At 36.6% G+C, this 14,639-nt stretch overlaps 1 protein-coding gene across 1 annotated transcript in view; it reads right to left on the bottom strand.

Annotated features, from left to right (window-relative positions):
* Positions 1–42: 42 nt before the first annotated feature.
* Positions 43–14,639, bottom strand: part of RUNDC3B (RUN domain containing 3B) — a 50,357-nt gene continuing 35,760 nt past the window's right edge. The window contains exons 9-11 of the mRNA XM_054273730.1: positions 3,281–3,427; positions 2,799–2,914; positions 43–1,827 (exon numbers count right to left, since the gene is read on the bottom strand). Coding sequence (XP_054129705.1) covers positions 1,682–1,827; positions 2,799–2,914; positions 3,281–3,427 — 409 coding nt within the window. The 3' untranslated portion in view covers positions 43–1,681. The remainder of the gene's footprint in view (positions 1,828–2,798; positions 2,915–3,280; positions 3,428–14,639) is intronic.

Below are 14,639 nucleotides of genomic sequence, written 5' to 3'. Positions count from 1 at the left end.
GTGTGGGTACACAAGGGCTTGAAAGACCTGGTGGTTTTGTTAAAACTGCTTTAAAATTTTGCATTAAAGTAGCATCAGTGGTTGTGTACCCTGCCATGGATGTAGTGTCCTCCAGCAGCATGGACTAGAGAGTTGAGGAGATGGATTCTTATCCTCTAGCTAAATCCAACAGTGCCTTGAGTTCCAGAAATGCATAGCCTCCTACTTAAAAAGACTAAATATTTCAGTTAAAGCAAGAATGAATCTTCTCTCTTTCAAGCCCACCCTATGATGTCCAGTTTAAAGTAGTAGTGCCAAGGTACCATCACAAGAGGCAAATCAACTAATCCTGTACAGAGTGTAGTGACATACTGTAAACACCTAGGAGTAAGCAATAATTAAAAATCTGTCTTGTATTGCAGCTACTCATGTAAACAATTTATGAAACTTCTTTGGCACAAAAAAGCATTTTCCCTAGCACTTATAAATGCAACATACTTACATGCATTTCACTTTTGTTTAAAAAGTTACTAATCATACTGATAAGCATTACCTTGATTAGCAAAATTCATAGATAAAGGATCTATTGTATCTTACAAAGAATTAAGAATATAGTTTGCAATTCAAAAATTATTTTGCAAACTTTGAAACTGTAGGGTAATCTGGTAAGTTAGTTACATTTTAAAAAATGTCTCCCTTTTTTTTTTCTCCTATCAGTAATTTAAATCAATGGCAAATACTTTGAGAAAATTGACTTAAGAGAATTTCTGCTGCATTACCTAAGCAAGAAAAATACCTACTGGACTACTACAGGGATGAGAAAAGTCTTTTAACACACAAATACAGTCATTACATTGTTTCCCCTTTTTCACTCTCCTTGGGATCTTGCCAATAAACACAGAATCCAGACTTTGCAAGATGCTTATCCCCATCATCCATAGCCCCCATCTTTTCAGCAAGAAACTTTTTGTATAATGTTAGATTATCTGTAACCCAGGCCACTTAAAAGCATTTTTAGTGAGTTTGCTCACCATTTACAAATCTCTATGTATGCCTCATTTATATGATCAAGTTACATTTGTTATTCACATGCAATTTCAAGTGTTTGTGTTTCAGTGTGACTGGGACATCTCCTAAGTGCCATATTAACAGGAATGCAAAACCTAACACTGAGTCAACTTGAGAGAAGCTGTTGATAGGTTAAATATGCTATCTGAGGTCCTACACAACATACACAGATGAAAAGCTGGATTTTTAGGTATTTTTTTCCTACAAAAACTGGTGTTCAGGATTCCCTGTCTCTTCTGCAGGAGTTGATAAATATTTAAAGCACTGCAGAGTACAGTGGCTAGAGCCAGTCCAGGCTAGTGCAAGGAGAAACAAAGCTGATGGCATTTAAGTATGTGTCTGATTTTCAACTGTTTCATTTTAAAAACCAGTCATAAACATCAGATTATACATTCTGTACTTGAACAAGAGATTGAAATAATTCCAGACTAAAATAGATTATCTGAAAAATCCTCTGGGGGAAAGATGAAGCAAATGAAAACTGACCAAATTGGTGAATTATAAAGGTATCTGATACAAGAAAAAATAAAGCAGCTTATTTTTTAACTTGCAACTAGCAGTCTTCACTGCAAGTCATCTCATGGAACATAAATCAAATGCATACAACATAAAGCTCTTCCTTCTTGTGTGCATCTCAGGATGGTGTTAAGCCTGGACTTGTCATCTCTGTCGTGGGACTTGCAAGGTATTCACTTGATTTCAGGCTTGTGAGAGACTTGTAGCTTGCTACTGATGTAAGAGAGCCACAAAGACCAAGCAATGATGGAGTGTCTTCCTTTCCTGTGAGGAAAAATAAGAATTCAGCTAATAGTTTTTGCAGCACAAGATTAGTTCACCATAAAAAATGAGAGAACACAAAAAGCTGTTTAATCTACACACTGTGAATTCCATGGTATGCTTCAGCACAGGCAAGTTTCATAAATGTGACTGGGAGGACAACTTACACCACACCTTCCCCATCCAGGTGGTACAGAGATCTCTACCCATGCCTTAAATTAGATTTTAATACTGCTTACAATTAAAAAAAATAAATTATCCTTGATGTTTAAAAAAGAGACATTTTAGCACTTATGTAACACTAAGGTTTTGTATTGGCAAATCTATTTAAAGCTTAGAATTGATGAGATACAGAAAGGATTCTTTTTTAACAGTTTACATTCTATACCCAAAATACTACTATTTCACAATTCTTCCAACATTTTCCTGCTTTTTCAGAATTGCCCACAAGATGGAGCAGCTAAGCTTTGATAAGCATCCAGGTTTGAAAGGGGTGTGTGTATATGTCACATTTATATAGACAGTTCATATCATGTTCCTCTCTCTATTTTAATGGAAACACTGTCAGGCTGCATCTCCAGATAAATGTTAAGATGTAAGAATGAAAGTGGTAGTTGCAAATCCAATGCATTTAATCATTATTTTAAAACCAAAAAAAGGAAACACAAGAAGTTAGAGCAGAAAGATATCAGCAGATCTCCCTTGTGGTAAAGCTGACTGATTCTGTGATGGAAAAGGAAGACATGCAAGACATTTGAAGCTTAGCTTTAAATACAGAGGAGTGGGGTGTGTATCTTCATAAATCCAAACTAATTTGAAGCAGAGTTCTTAGGGAAACTGAAACACTTGGCATAACAATGAAAAACATGTTTTTCAATGTGTATCTTCTTCACGCTGAAAATTTGTCTCACAGGTACTGAAGTCCAGAACTATGAAGAACAAAATTAAAGGAGGACATTAGACTGGCTCTGTACCTTCATTTAACAAGTTAATTCCATCTTGCTTCCCATCCTGTGAGTGACCTGGATCCAGAGAGGATTGAGAAAGACTGACTTCTGCTGAAAGTTGGTCCAGACTTTGAAAACTTTTTCTGCAAAGCAAGTAATATTTGATAGCAACACATTTAAAGATCTAACTAGGTATATTCAACTCTCCTTAAAGAGTTTTCTAAAATAATCCTATGCAGTTAATCTTTCTTCTCTTAAACACTATTCTTATTTATTTCCAAAGCCAGTTCTTTCCTAAAGCAATGATTTATTTTTCTGCCTTTTTTAAAAAAATTAATCCAAAGGAAGAAAATTTTTATGGAAAGCAAGAGAAACTGATTTTAGTTACCAGTGATCTTTCACTGGTAACTATATCCAATCGGATATGTTCCAAAGTATGCTGAAGGAAATATATAATTGTTAGTTTCCCTGTTCCTCTAAGGGGGAGTCAAAATAAATATGATACTTACTCATCCCATTGTTGATTGTGCTTTCTATAGAGTAGAGTGTCCAAGGCAACAGCATTGACATCCAGAGCTCCTGGGGAAGGCCACTGATTGGTGAGGTGAGTAGTTAATTCTTGTCTTGATCTCAAGTCATTATTCTTTAGCACAGTTCTGTGAATACAAAAAAAAAAAAAGAGTCTATTACATGCAATTCCTTAAGATAAAGGAAAGACAGGACATAGATGATCATAGAATCATCATGGTTGGAAGAGACTTCGAGATCATCCAGTCCAACCATCACCCAGCACTGCCCTGTAACCCCTAAACCACATCACCCAGTGCCAGACCCAGATGTCTCTTAAACACCTCCAGCAATGGTGACTCCACCATCTCCCTGAGCGACCTATTTCCCCCTGACTACCTGAACAGCGAAAAAAATTTTCTAATATCTAATGTGAATCTCCCCTCTTAAGTCTCATCTTAAAGCCATTTTTTGGGTCCTGTCACTGCAGCCACAGCAGAAGAGACCGACCCCCACTCACTACAAACTCCTTTCCGGAGCCTGTAGAGAGCAGTGAGGTCCCTGCTGAGCTTCCACCAGACCAAACACCCACAGCTCCCTGAGATGTTCCTCACAGGATTTTGTTCTAGACCCTTCACAAACCTTGCTGCCCTTCTCTGGACACACAGCATTTCAATGTCCTTTCTGGAAGGAGAGGCCCCAAACTGAATGCAGTACTTGAGGTGCAGCTTCATCAGTGCTGAGTACAGAGCAATCAACACTTTTCCTCATACAGGCCAAGATGCCATTGGCCATCTGGGCACACTGTTAGCTCACGTTCAGCCACCTGCCAACCAGCACCCCAAGCCCCTTTCTGCCAAACAGCCCTCAAGCCTCTCCTTCCCCAGCCTGTAGCACTGCAGGGGCTTGTTGTCACCTAAGGACAGGACCTGGCACTCCACCTTCCTGAACCTCATGCACTTGTCTTCAGCCCATTGATCAAGTCTGCCCATATCTCTCTGCAGAGCCTTCCCACCCTGCAGCAGATCAACACTCCCACCCAGCTCGGTGTCATCTGCAAACTGACTGAGAATGATCCAGATCACCAATAAAGATGTTAAACAGGACTGACCCCAAATCCAAGCCTAAGGGAACACCACTAGTGATCATCCACATCCAGATGTTCTATTTCAAGTGACCAACAGACTGCAATTTTCACAAAGCATCTTAAACTGTTCGCTTTTCCTAAGGGAAGCAACTTAGAAACATATTAAGACATATTTTGGAACCAAAAAAAAAAAAAAAGTTGACATTTGAATCCTTCTACAAAAGCAATAAAGAATTGCAACTGCATTTAGAAGGTTCTTTCTGCCAGCATAATGGTAATTAACAGGCCAGCTCTTTTGCAAGCCCACTTTGGGAATGTGATATGCTTCCCACAACACCAATTTTTTTTTGCAGTTTGAACACCCTTGCATCCCCCCTTCAATACTTTTCCAGAATGAACTAAAAACCGGACATGTTAAGTCCACTGTATGCTTTCATGCAAAATATAGCACTTAGTTACTCTGTTTTCTATCACCTTACAATTTCTAGTAACTATGTCTATAACTGATATGAAAAAGTGTAAACTGAAGACCTTAAATGCTCAAATTAGTTTTGCCTCATATTCCCAAGGAAGCAAAACAGTTTTCTAAAATTCTAGAAATGAAGAAGCTAATATGCCAGTATTGGAAATCACCTGCCAAAAGTCATATTGAAATATATTGAAATAAGGAAAGTACCTAGTTTTTCAGGCTCCAAGACAAGATCAGGCTTTTTCCAATAGCACAAGGCAACCTCTGATCTGCCCTTATACTGCTGTAGAATAATTAGAACTAAAAGCAAGAGCATTTTGTAATTGGATTTTTTAAGTCCTCCAATCCACAAAATACTAGACAATAGTAAAATGTTGCTCTACAAGGAATTTGACGATCTCTGAAGCAAAAAGCTAATTTACTCATCTCCATAGCAAATGTACTCAGAAGTTCAAAGCCAAATGCCATGTTGCTATCCAAAATGCCAACTGCACAGCAAATTAAATAACTATTCATGGCACACATACATTTACTTGAATTTTCCAATAACATTGTCAACAGGTCTTTTTTTACAAAAAAGTTTTTATTCTGGTGATATTTGAACTGTTTAGACAGGAACTTCTGTAAGGGCAAATAACAGTGCCCAAAGAGCCAAAATTTCCAACAAAACAAAGACAGTAGTAAGCTCAGTAAGGAACTTTTAGGAGCTGAGTTTCACAGAGGAGACAGATTCTGAGTTTTATTGCACAAAAAGAGGATGAAGCACAACTGTGATTAAAACTAGTTTCAAGAATTTGAATTTCTCACAAGATGACTAATTCCCTCAGTATTCATACAGGTAAAGAATCAACCTTTCTACCTAGAGATCCACACCCTCACCCTCCTAAGAGGTTTTCAGGAATAACCACTTTGCTGACCCAAAGCTCTCAATAATTTCAAGTATCTTGCATGGTATTCACTTCCCCATGTAAAAACCCCAATCCCCTGGGAACACTGAGCATTACACAGAGCTTGTTGATTTGAGGAAACTGAAACACAGAGATAGCAAGTTTTTCTGAGGTTTGCCAGGTACATTACATCACCTCCTTATTCAGAAGGACATCTTGAATATTTTCACAGGAGTTTCAAAACAGGACACAGTTTATATGAGCAACTATGCCCACAGGGTCTAAATACAAATTTACACATGTAACATGGACATGAAAATTTCCATTTGGACAACCCCTGTAAGCTATCACAGACACATTATCACAGACACACATCTGCAGACAAGTTCCTAATAACAGTGGAATTTTTGCATTTGATATAGGTTTCTATATTGAATATATCTAATATTTCTATATTCTATATTCCACAAATTTTTACATCCTACTGTGTGAACAAAGAAATTCTGAAGCAAAGAGTCACCAAAATTTCCCAAGAATTTTAACACAACATTTAAAGATAGTTTCAGTTAATCATTTCTTAAACCACTCTACCATGCTCAGGAAGAAAACCAGGCATAAAGTTGAATAAACTTGAAGAGAACTAAATAGTCTCCTCTTAAATACTTGAGAACTAAATATTGTCCTCTTAGAGCTTTTATTTTGAATCTTTAAAAATATGTAAAAATAGATTTGAAATTATAAAATCAGTCCAAGCATAGTATCAAATATATCTAAAATAGTAGCATAGGCAATAAAATTTAGACAAAATATTCACACCAGCTGCTATTAGTTACTATCTATTTTACCAGCTTTGTAGATTATTTAGCTCTTAGCTCTTCTGCAGACATTTTTCATAAGTTTCCACTGCAGCAGAGAGCCATTATAGAGGCATTGCCTGCAGACAGCAACTCTCCTGCTATGCAAAAACTGGCACTGCTTTTGTTTAACCAAATTTATTTGTAGAGTGAAAGTATTAAAGAGCACAGAAATACAGAACCATTTAGGTTGGAAAAGACCACTGAGTACAACCATAAGCCCACCACTGCCAAGTCCCCCACTAAACCATCTCCCTAAGTGCCATGTGGACACAGCATACAGAATCCTCACACTCCTAATCACCATGAGGAAAAATGATCCTGCTACAAAAGTATTCAGAAACAGGAAAAGAGGTGGATACAAAAGCATTTGCTACAGAAGAAGTTAAAAAGGAAGAAAATATGATCAAGTTTTAATGAAAAAAGCAAATACAAATTTCAAAACTCAATGTGAAAAGAAGCTGTGCAAGGCTATCTAGTGCTGTCTTGCTCTTGTTCAGACAAGAAAAACACTTTCTAGAGGTTAAGAGCTCTCCAAGGACAGCAACTTATTTTATCCAAGGCATATTGAATTTCTGCAGTGGTGCTCTTGTTCCCCAGAATGCAAACACTGTAACCAGGCTGGCCAGTTCTGTGCAGAGGTGCTGCAGGGTTTCAGGCAGGACTTTTCCTTGCACCAGGACTGGAAGGAGTATGCAGTTCCATTTTTCAATAAAGTTCAATAAAATATGGTTCTATTGATGTTGTAGCTGTGAGGATTTAAGGATGATGCAATATAAGGTTTGTAGACAGTATGTCAAGCCATTTAATGTAGGAGTAAAAGCAAGGACACTCCAAAATGAAAAGAGGGTAAGTAAGAGAAATAATAGCATTTACTAAAGGAGGAAGTTAAAAACCAAGGAAATACAATTAAACCCGAGTGAAAACAAGCATATACACCAAGCTGTTAACTCCTTTTCTTCAGCCTGGAAAAGAAGATAAAAACAGTGGCTAAAAGCAGTGATCTCAGGAAGGCAGTGGAGAATACAGTGGATAAGAGATTGTGTGGCTGTGTTTTGGATGAAAGACAGGCAGTGTGTGAGATATGGCTGAACAGGGTATCCTGGACTCACACAGTGGGACTGCAGAGTGCAGAGGTTTTGTGCAGTGCAGGAGGATTATGTAAGAACTTATGAGAGCAGGGGGGTTAAATCCATTTATGGTACGTTCTCTAATCTAGCCATGAAAAAATTTTTGATTGCCTGAGAGCCTGTGAGCTTCCCCTCTCTCATCCAACTAAGTGGTATCCTCTGTGATTACAATTATTTCCATCTCTTTGCAATCATGTTGGCAAAAACAGTAGCAGTAGCTGTTCCATAATCTGCAGAAAGTTAACAGATGTACCCTTAGCAATCCTTACTCCAAACAACACTTGTGTAAGATAACTTCATATAGGGTTTCAAGTTCTGCAAACATTATAAAATAAAGAAATAGTGAAGAGATAGGCAGAGAAAGAACATTCAACAACAATCAAAACATCAGTCTATTACCAACATTAATCTCAAACAGAATCCAAAAAGCAGCACTGTATCAGCTACTAGGAAGAAAATTAACTCTATCCCAGCTGAAAGCAGGGCATTTCTTTTAAAATGACCAAATACCCTTTGTACTACTTCACAGCATAGATTTTTCCATAATGCATATAAACATAAACATAAACATAAATATATATATATATATATATATATATATATATATATATATATATATATGGGAAGTATAATATACAAAGTCTCCCATGTTGTCCCAGGATAACATTTAGGCCACTTGAATTGTGGTGGGATTTTTTTATATCTGAAAAAAAGAAAAAACTCCACACAAATTGAAAATACTATTGGAAGTAATAATTTCCTTGGCAAAACAACCAGAAAAAGAGATGAGACCATCTTAGTACTAAAGTACATTATTAAAAACTAACCAATATTTGCCTTACATTTGTATTTTTTTTTCTCGATACCAAGAACTACTATTAAAATTAAGCTCCTGTTCAAAAACAAAAAAAAACCTGTTCAGTAAAAACATCCTGCTAAAGAATTCCTGCCTATTACAAAAGAGAAGAATTCCTGCCTATTACTGATGAGACTAATCAATACTAACATACTCCCAGGGTGGAAATAAGTGACTGCAGATACATATGCTCCCTCCAGGCCTGTAAATTTACTTACATTTATTCAAGAGTAACAGAAGCAGCCAAAGCATTAATCAGGTTTACACAGCTATTCCCAGAAATATCTCTGCATGCTCTTGACTTTCATTGTGTATTTAAGAAGTTAGGAAATGTAAGACTGGTGAAGTCTTCCAATAAACATCCTTCTCCTCTACTGTTCACTTGTCCTGTGTTCGTCAGGTACTCTCCAGAATATTTACTTGCACATTTCCTCAACTTTTATTATTTCGAGATGTTTATTTAATGATTTAACATTTTGTGAGAGTATTAAGCACATGCAGGATATATTTTTGTACAGTACACACAAAAAAATAAAACACAATTGACAAATTACTGCCCATTTCCATCCATGTTGCCTTTAAGTTCTGGCACAATCATGTTAGGGGCCACTGTATAAATGAAGCATCAAAAATAGCTTTTTTTTTTACTAGGCTTTTTTTTGTTGTTCTGTTTGTTTGTGTTTATGTTTCTAAAATTTAATTCTTAAGATAAACCCAGAAACACTTCTGTTTGCACTAGCATTGCTTATGGCAGCTCAGCTGCCTCTCAAGAGATTAAGAAATTACTGCTTTGAATTAACACATCTGAGACTTCTGCATCTTGAAAGTGTGACCTGACTTAACAGTGAGACAGAGGGACATAAGACAACCTGTATGTTGGGTTCCTGCATGCACAACAGAAATTATATAAGTGACTATAGCTGGTCACTTACTACTATACTGTAACTATATGGGAACTTAAAAATAAGTAAGTAAATAAAATTCAATCCAAGCTTAGCCCAAGCTAATATAGAAAAGCCTTTCCATAACTACATAGAATTTCTGGTGTCATTTCAGCTATACCAGATTTCCAATTTCCCTTGCATCAAATACAGACTCATTGGAAGCCTTTTGCTCAAGTTCCATTTACATAAGTTTTTTTTTGTTCAACAAAAAAAAAGTCAGTTCTGTTTCCAATTATACCTATGAAAAACCAGTAACTTCTTACCTGCAAGCTTAATTTCTCCAAATCCAGAAAATGCCAGTCCAGTTGGCAATTTGCCCTCCTACCAGCAGATGAAGACAGGAAATAAACCAAACAGACTAATTCCCTAAGAAAGGGAATTACATCAGATGGGTGTTCCAGTTCAAGAACTACCTGAGTAGTGAAAAGTAAAAGTGAAAATAAAAGCTTAAAAAAAATAAAAACATTTGCATAAGAACAAGCTTTAAAAACCTTTATTTAGGACAGGGAATATGGAATGCAAACTCAAATTGATAGCATACATGAATATAACTAAAATCTGTAAAAGCAACTCCAAAATAAAAAGGGAACTCCCAAGCTGTCAGTACTCTAGCAGAGCAGTGAGCTGTCTGGACTGGTATGTCATTGGACTTTGAGAAATTAGATCAGCAGGTATGAAAACAAGTTACTTACCAGTAGATTTTGATGCTGCAATACAGCATCTCTCTCAGATTTGTGCCCTGTACACTGACACACCATTCCCCAAACCAGATGCCAGACCAGTTAGATGCCAGGACTTTCTAAAGGCAGTTGCTGCAGTGAAAAAAAAAGCAGGAACGTCCCTACTGCAACATATTTTCTTATTCTGACTGACCAACAGATCTTCATGTGTCACAGCCATGGCACTATTTGGGCCACAGAACAGATGCCCTTGAAGCTTTTTCAGCATTTTTTAAATCCTCTTTTATTGTCTCTTAGAGAGATCCTGAACTATATCCTAACAAAATTAGTTATCAGTTTTATACAGGCTTAGATTTTCTTGACCTTTGGATAACTTGAATGAGTTTACACTGTCAGAAATACCAGCAGCTGGAACTCCTGAGTTCTAGGCTAACTGCAGTGGAGACTTTGCTTCTGAACATCCAGAATGGACCAAAACATACCATAATATGTTAACTTTGCATATGCTCACTAAAAGGGCACTGCAGTATGTGACTGACACTCTTCATGTCCATGGACAAATAACCAGGCCTGATTCTCTGGAGGAGGACAGCAGGCACAACACAAGCAAATTTCCCAGACAGTAGGTCTTGACAGAAAACAAGAATGATGAACTTGACCAGCAACTAAACTACTGAGAAAGTAAAGAGCAGATTTCAGTTCTTCAACTATCATCTCATTTCTGCTGGGAAATGAAGGATTCTTAGCAAACAAGCTTTCTTTTGACAGATTGTCTAATTTGCCTTCTGTAAATATCATCTCAGGCTCAGTTTGTCATTTAAGGATTCTTTTCCTCTTATATCAGTGATGTAAATGCAACATATCTGTTTATAGCTAAATTCCTTTTAAAAAAACATTTCTACAAGGGTGTGGGAAAAAAATAAATCAAGAACGTTCTTCTTAACAGATCAGGAAAACTGGTATTCTCAAAAAGTTTTTTATCATTTTAGCTTGATTCCTTTGAATTAAGTAAAAACAGGAGAAACAACTGCAAAATGGTTAAGTAACTTCAGGTTTACTGAATGACCACTTTTTTCTTTAAAATTCCACTATCATGTTAAGACAGCAAGAGTTTCATGAGAGATGTCCAACAGGGTAATTAGAAGATTAATCTTCTACATACATAGGCAAGCACTTCCCAAAACTAGCATATATAATCTCTTTCAAAATACAAAGGTTTTAATTACAAACAAAAAAATTAAATTATTAGCAGCGAGCCTTGAGTAATATAAGTCCTTCTTGGCAGTTGAATGTGAATTAATAAAGCTGCCAAACTATGCAAACAGTAAGGCAGAGCTTCCAAATCCTAGAAATTGCAGAATAAAAAAAGAGGAGGCAAAAGTCTGATTCAGAGGCAAAGAAATGAAAAAAAAAAAAAAACCAAGCAAAAATCCACAATCAGATATTAACACTAGAAACAGAATATCTGCCAACATAATTTGAGTTATAATTTGGAAATCAACAAAATGAAAAATTACAGTGTTAAGTGGTTGCATAAGAACATCTCAATGGCCAACAGTAACAGCACCTGTCTGTATCTCAACCACCTGCTAGCCAAAAGAGGACAGCAGCTAATACAAGCTTCTTGCTCAGGAACCAGGGAGCACACTGATTGTATTTTCTTGGTTATAACTTCAGGCATTTCCCTGCATCTATTTAAAGCCTTTCTGGAACTCATTTAGACTGTGCTTTATTTTAACAAAATATTGAAGAAACACAAGACACACAGTTAAAACTCGAAAAACAAGTTGTAACCTAAATTTACAAATACCATTCATAATTTTAAAAACCTCCAACATTTTTGCACTCATGTGTATGCACACTGGTCTGTGACTCATCTTTCTTTTGAACAAACTATTTGTATTTTAGAGAAACTTACAGTTTTGTTTTGAAAGTATAAAAGGAATTTGCACTCTTTTCCTACTGGATGAAACTTAATTCCTGGTCTGATTTATTTAAACCAATAAATCTAATAAGATAAATCTGAAGCTAGGATAATTTAAACATCAATTTCTTTTGTCTGACGAATTGCAGAGATACTCCTTCAGTATATCAATGATAAAAAAATGTCTGCAAATACAGAACTAGCCTCTCCTCCCCATTCTAACCTGGTACTGTTCTTCCACCCTTAAAAAATGATGATTTTTTCACTATTTGTCATGTAAAGCCCATTTAGTTTGATATTGAATTTCATGTAACTAGCATTAAAAATATTAGAAAATATTAAATTCTGCTCAACTTTTCTCATTTATGTATAAGCAATATGAAATATTTGCTTTTCCCATCAGTATTTTTTGGAATACAGAAGCAAATGCACAGCAGATGAATATGAAGGTGAAGAAATTAAGCACAAAACCCTGTGACTCTCAGAAGCAAATGGTAATGCAAGGTTATTTATCTAAACAGGTAAAGCACAAAGAAATCAAATTCAGGCTCTGTGACTGCAATCCAGCAGTCACCATGATTAATTTACCATAATTTTTATCTGTTTCTTTTTAATCCCTCCATTTGCAGCATCAAGTCACTCAAACTCTTTCATGACAACAAAGCCTCAAGTTCACCTGAGGTTCCACACACGAGACAATTCTCTTGTGAAATCAGAAGAGGAAGACACAGATGTGTGCTGGATTGCTATGCCAAAGCAAGTACCCTTCTTCTGCCACAGTTCAGGTATACTGACAGAGGATGGAACTCATAATCCACACAATCTGCTTTCCTATCATGAATGCACGTCATTTGCAATGCACTGACGCCTTCAGAGGCTCAATACTTGTCATTATTATTATTCTGAAAGGCCTTATTTTTCCCTGTTCCCAATCTTTTAATTCTACATTGGACAAATGTTCTGGATTTTGGAATGCATAAGATGCTAATGTCCAAGTAACTTATTTAAAGCTTTCTTGCTTGGTACTTCCATGCAATACCTTTATCCATAGAAGTGAAACTATGGGAGAAGAGAGAAAAGATGCCACTATAAAAACAGAGTTTAGTATTACACATTAGATTCCTAGAAGGGGACACACTGCCATGCTAATGTCATTAAGTATGCAAAATGGGGAAAGAAAAGTCCCTGTGGGTCTCTAACCCACCAAGGGGAATGCAGAGCAGAAGGAAGCAGAAGGCAGACTCCTTACAAAAGTATTTTTCATTCTGGAGTCAGAAAACATTTTCCTGTAAATATTCCAACACATCCTTGAAGACACCAATAGCTTCAAAAACTTTAAACTTTTTTTAGAATGTTAAGGTTTATTTTAAAATAGACCTTTTAACACCCCCTTTTAGTAGTTTGGAATAAGATACTAAAATATGAGGGGTTAAAAATAAATGCCTCCCTATCTACTGCATCCTGTAGAGTAAACCCTTTCCTTCAGGCTGCTATCAGCCCAGAAACTTTTGGTTTCCCTTTGCACAACAAACCCATGTGGATTCTAAGAACAGAATAATCATGTTGGAGGCTTGACTACACATTGTTTAACTGTGCATAGTTCTGTACCTTGCCCTTATGTTTCTCTCTGAATTGCAGGAATCTCTCTATGTCCTATGCCCAGCTGAACTTTTCCTAGTTATATTTGCAAAAAAGGAAACACCCATGACTTCTTGGGTTTCCACCTCACTAAAAACAGAACTTCCCTTCTTGCTGTCAGGTCACACCCTTGTAAAATAGAATGGGATTACGATATTGCAGCAAACTTGAAACGCAAAAGTTACACCAAAAAAATTCAAAACACTGCCCAAAAATAAGTTTTATCAGACTATGTAATATTTTTTCTGTGATGTTAAAAAAAAACAAAAAACAACAAACCCAAAACTCACATGCATACAAGTTGAAAATCAACCAAACAGGATTTCAAAGTGCTGCTCAAACTTGAGGGAGAAGCAGAGGACAGACAGGAAGCATTACAAATAAAAGCATGGCTAATGTGAATTAGGGTTTGATAGCAGGATCCATTAAAGCTTTAAAAGGAAAGGATTAGCATTCTCAGTTTTCACATTCTAGGAAAGAAACTTACCAAGATCAAAGATTAAAATTTAATCTTCAACTTCCTTTCAGTGAGGAAGTAAAGCAGCTGCAACAAATTGGATTTACTGTACTTAAGCAGTTGAAGAATTCAGTTTCTTTGAAAAAAGCCTTAAAAGAGGGACTGCCTGAAATGAAAGCAAGAGGGCTAAAAAAATTGATCCAGCTTCTCTACTTCTCCAGATGATTTAGGTTTTGAGCTAGGATTACAAAGCCAGGCAACCCACAATAAAGTTTTACTCACAAGGAGACACAACACACAATTTCAAAGCCTTTGCTCAGACCCTCCTGCTTTCATTTCATAGGAGAAGCTTCTCTCTGCTTTGTCCCTGACAGCCCAGCTACAGCCTGCATCCTCCACAGCCCTGACAGCCCAGCTACAGCCTGCATCCTCTAC

Source organism: Melozone crissalis, unplaced genomic scaffold (assembly GCF_028551555.1).
Source record: "Melozone crissalis strain CALT ecotype California unplaced genomic scaffold, PUWL_Pcris_2 ptg000016l_1, whole genome shotgun sequence".
Lineage (NCBI taxonomy): Eukaryota > Metazoa > Chordata > Aves > Passeriformes > Passerellidae > Melozone > Melozone crissalis.
Note: the sequence above shows the minus strand (reverse complement) of the source record. Positions and strands in the feature narration are given on the sequence as shown.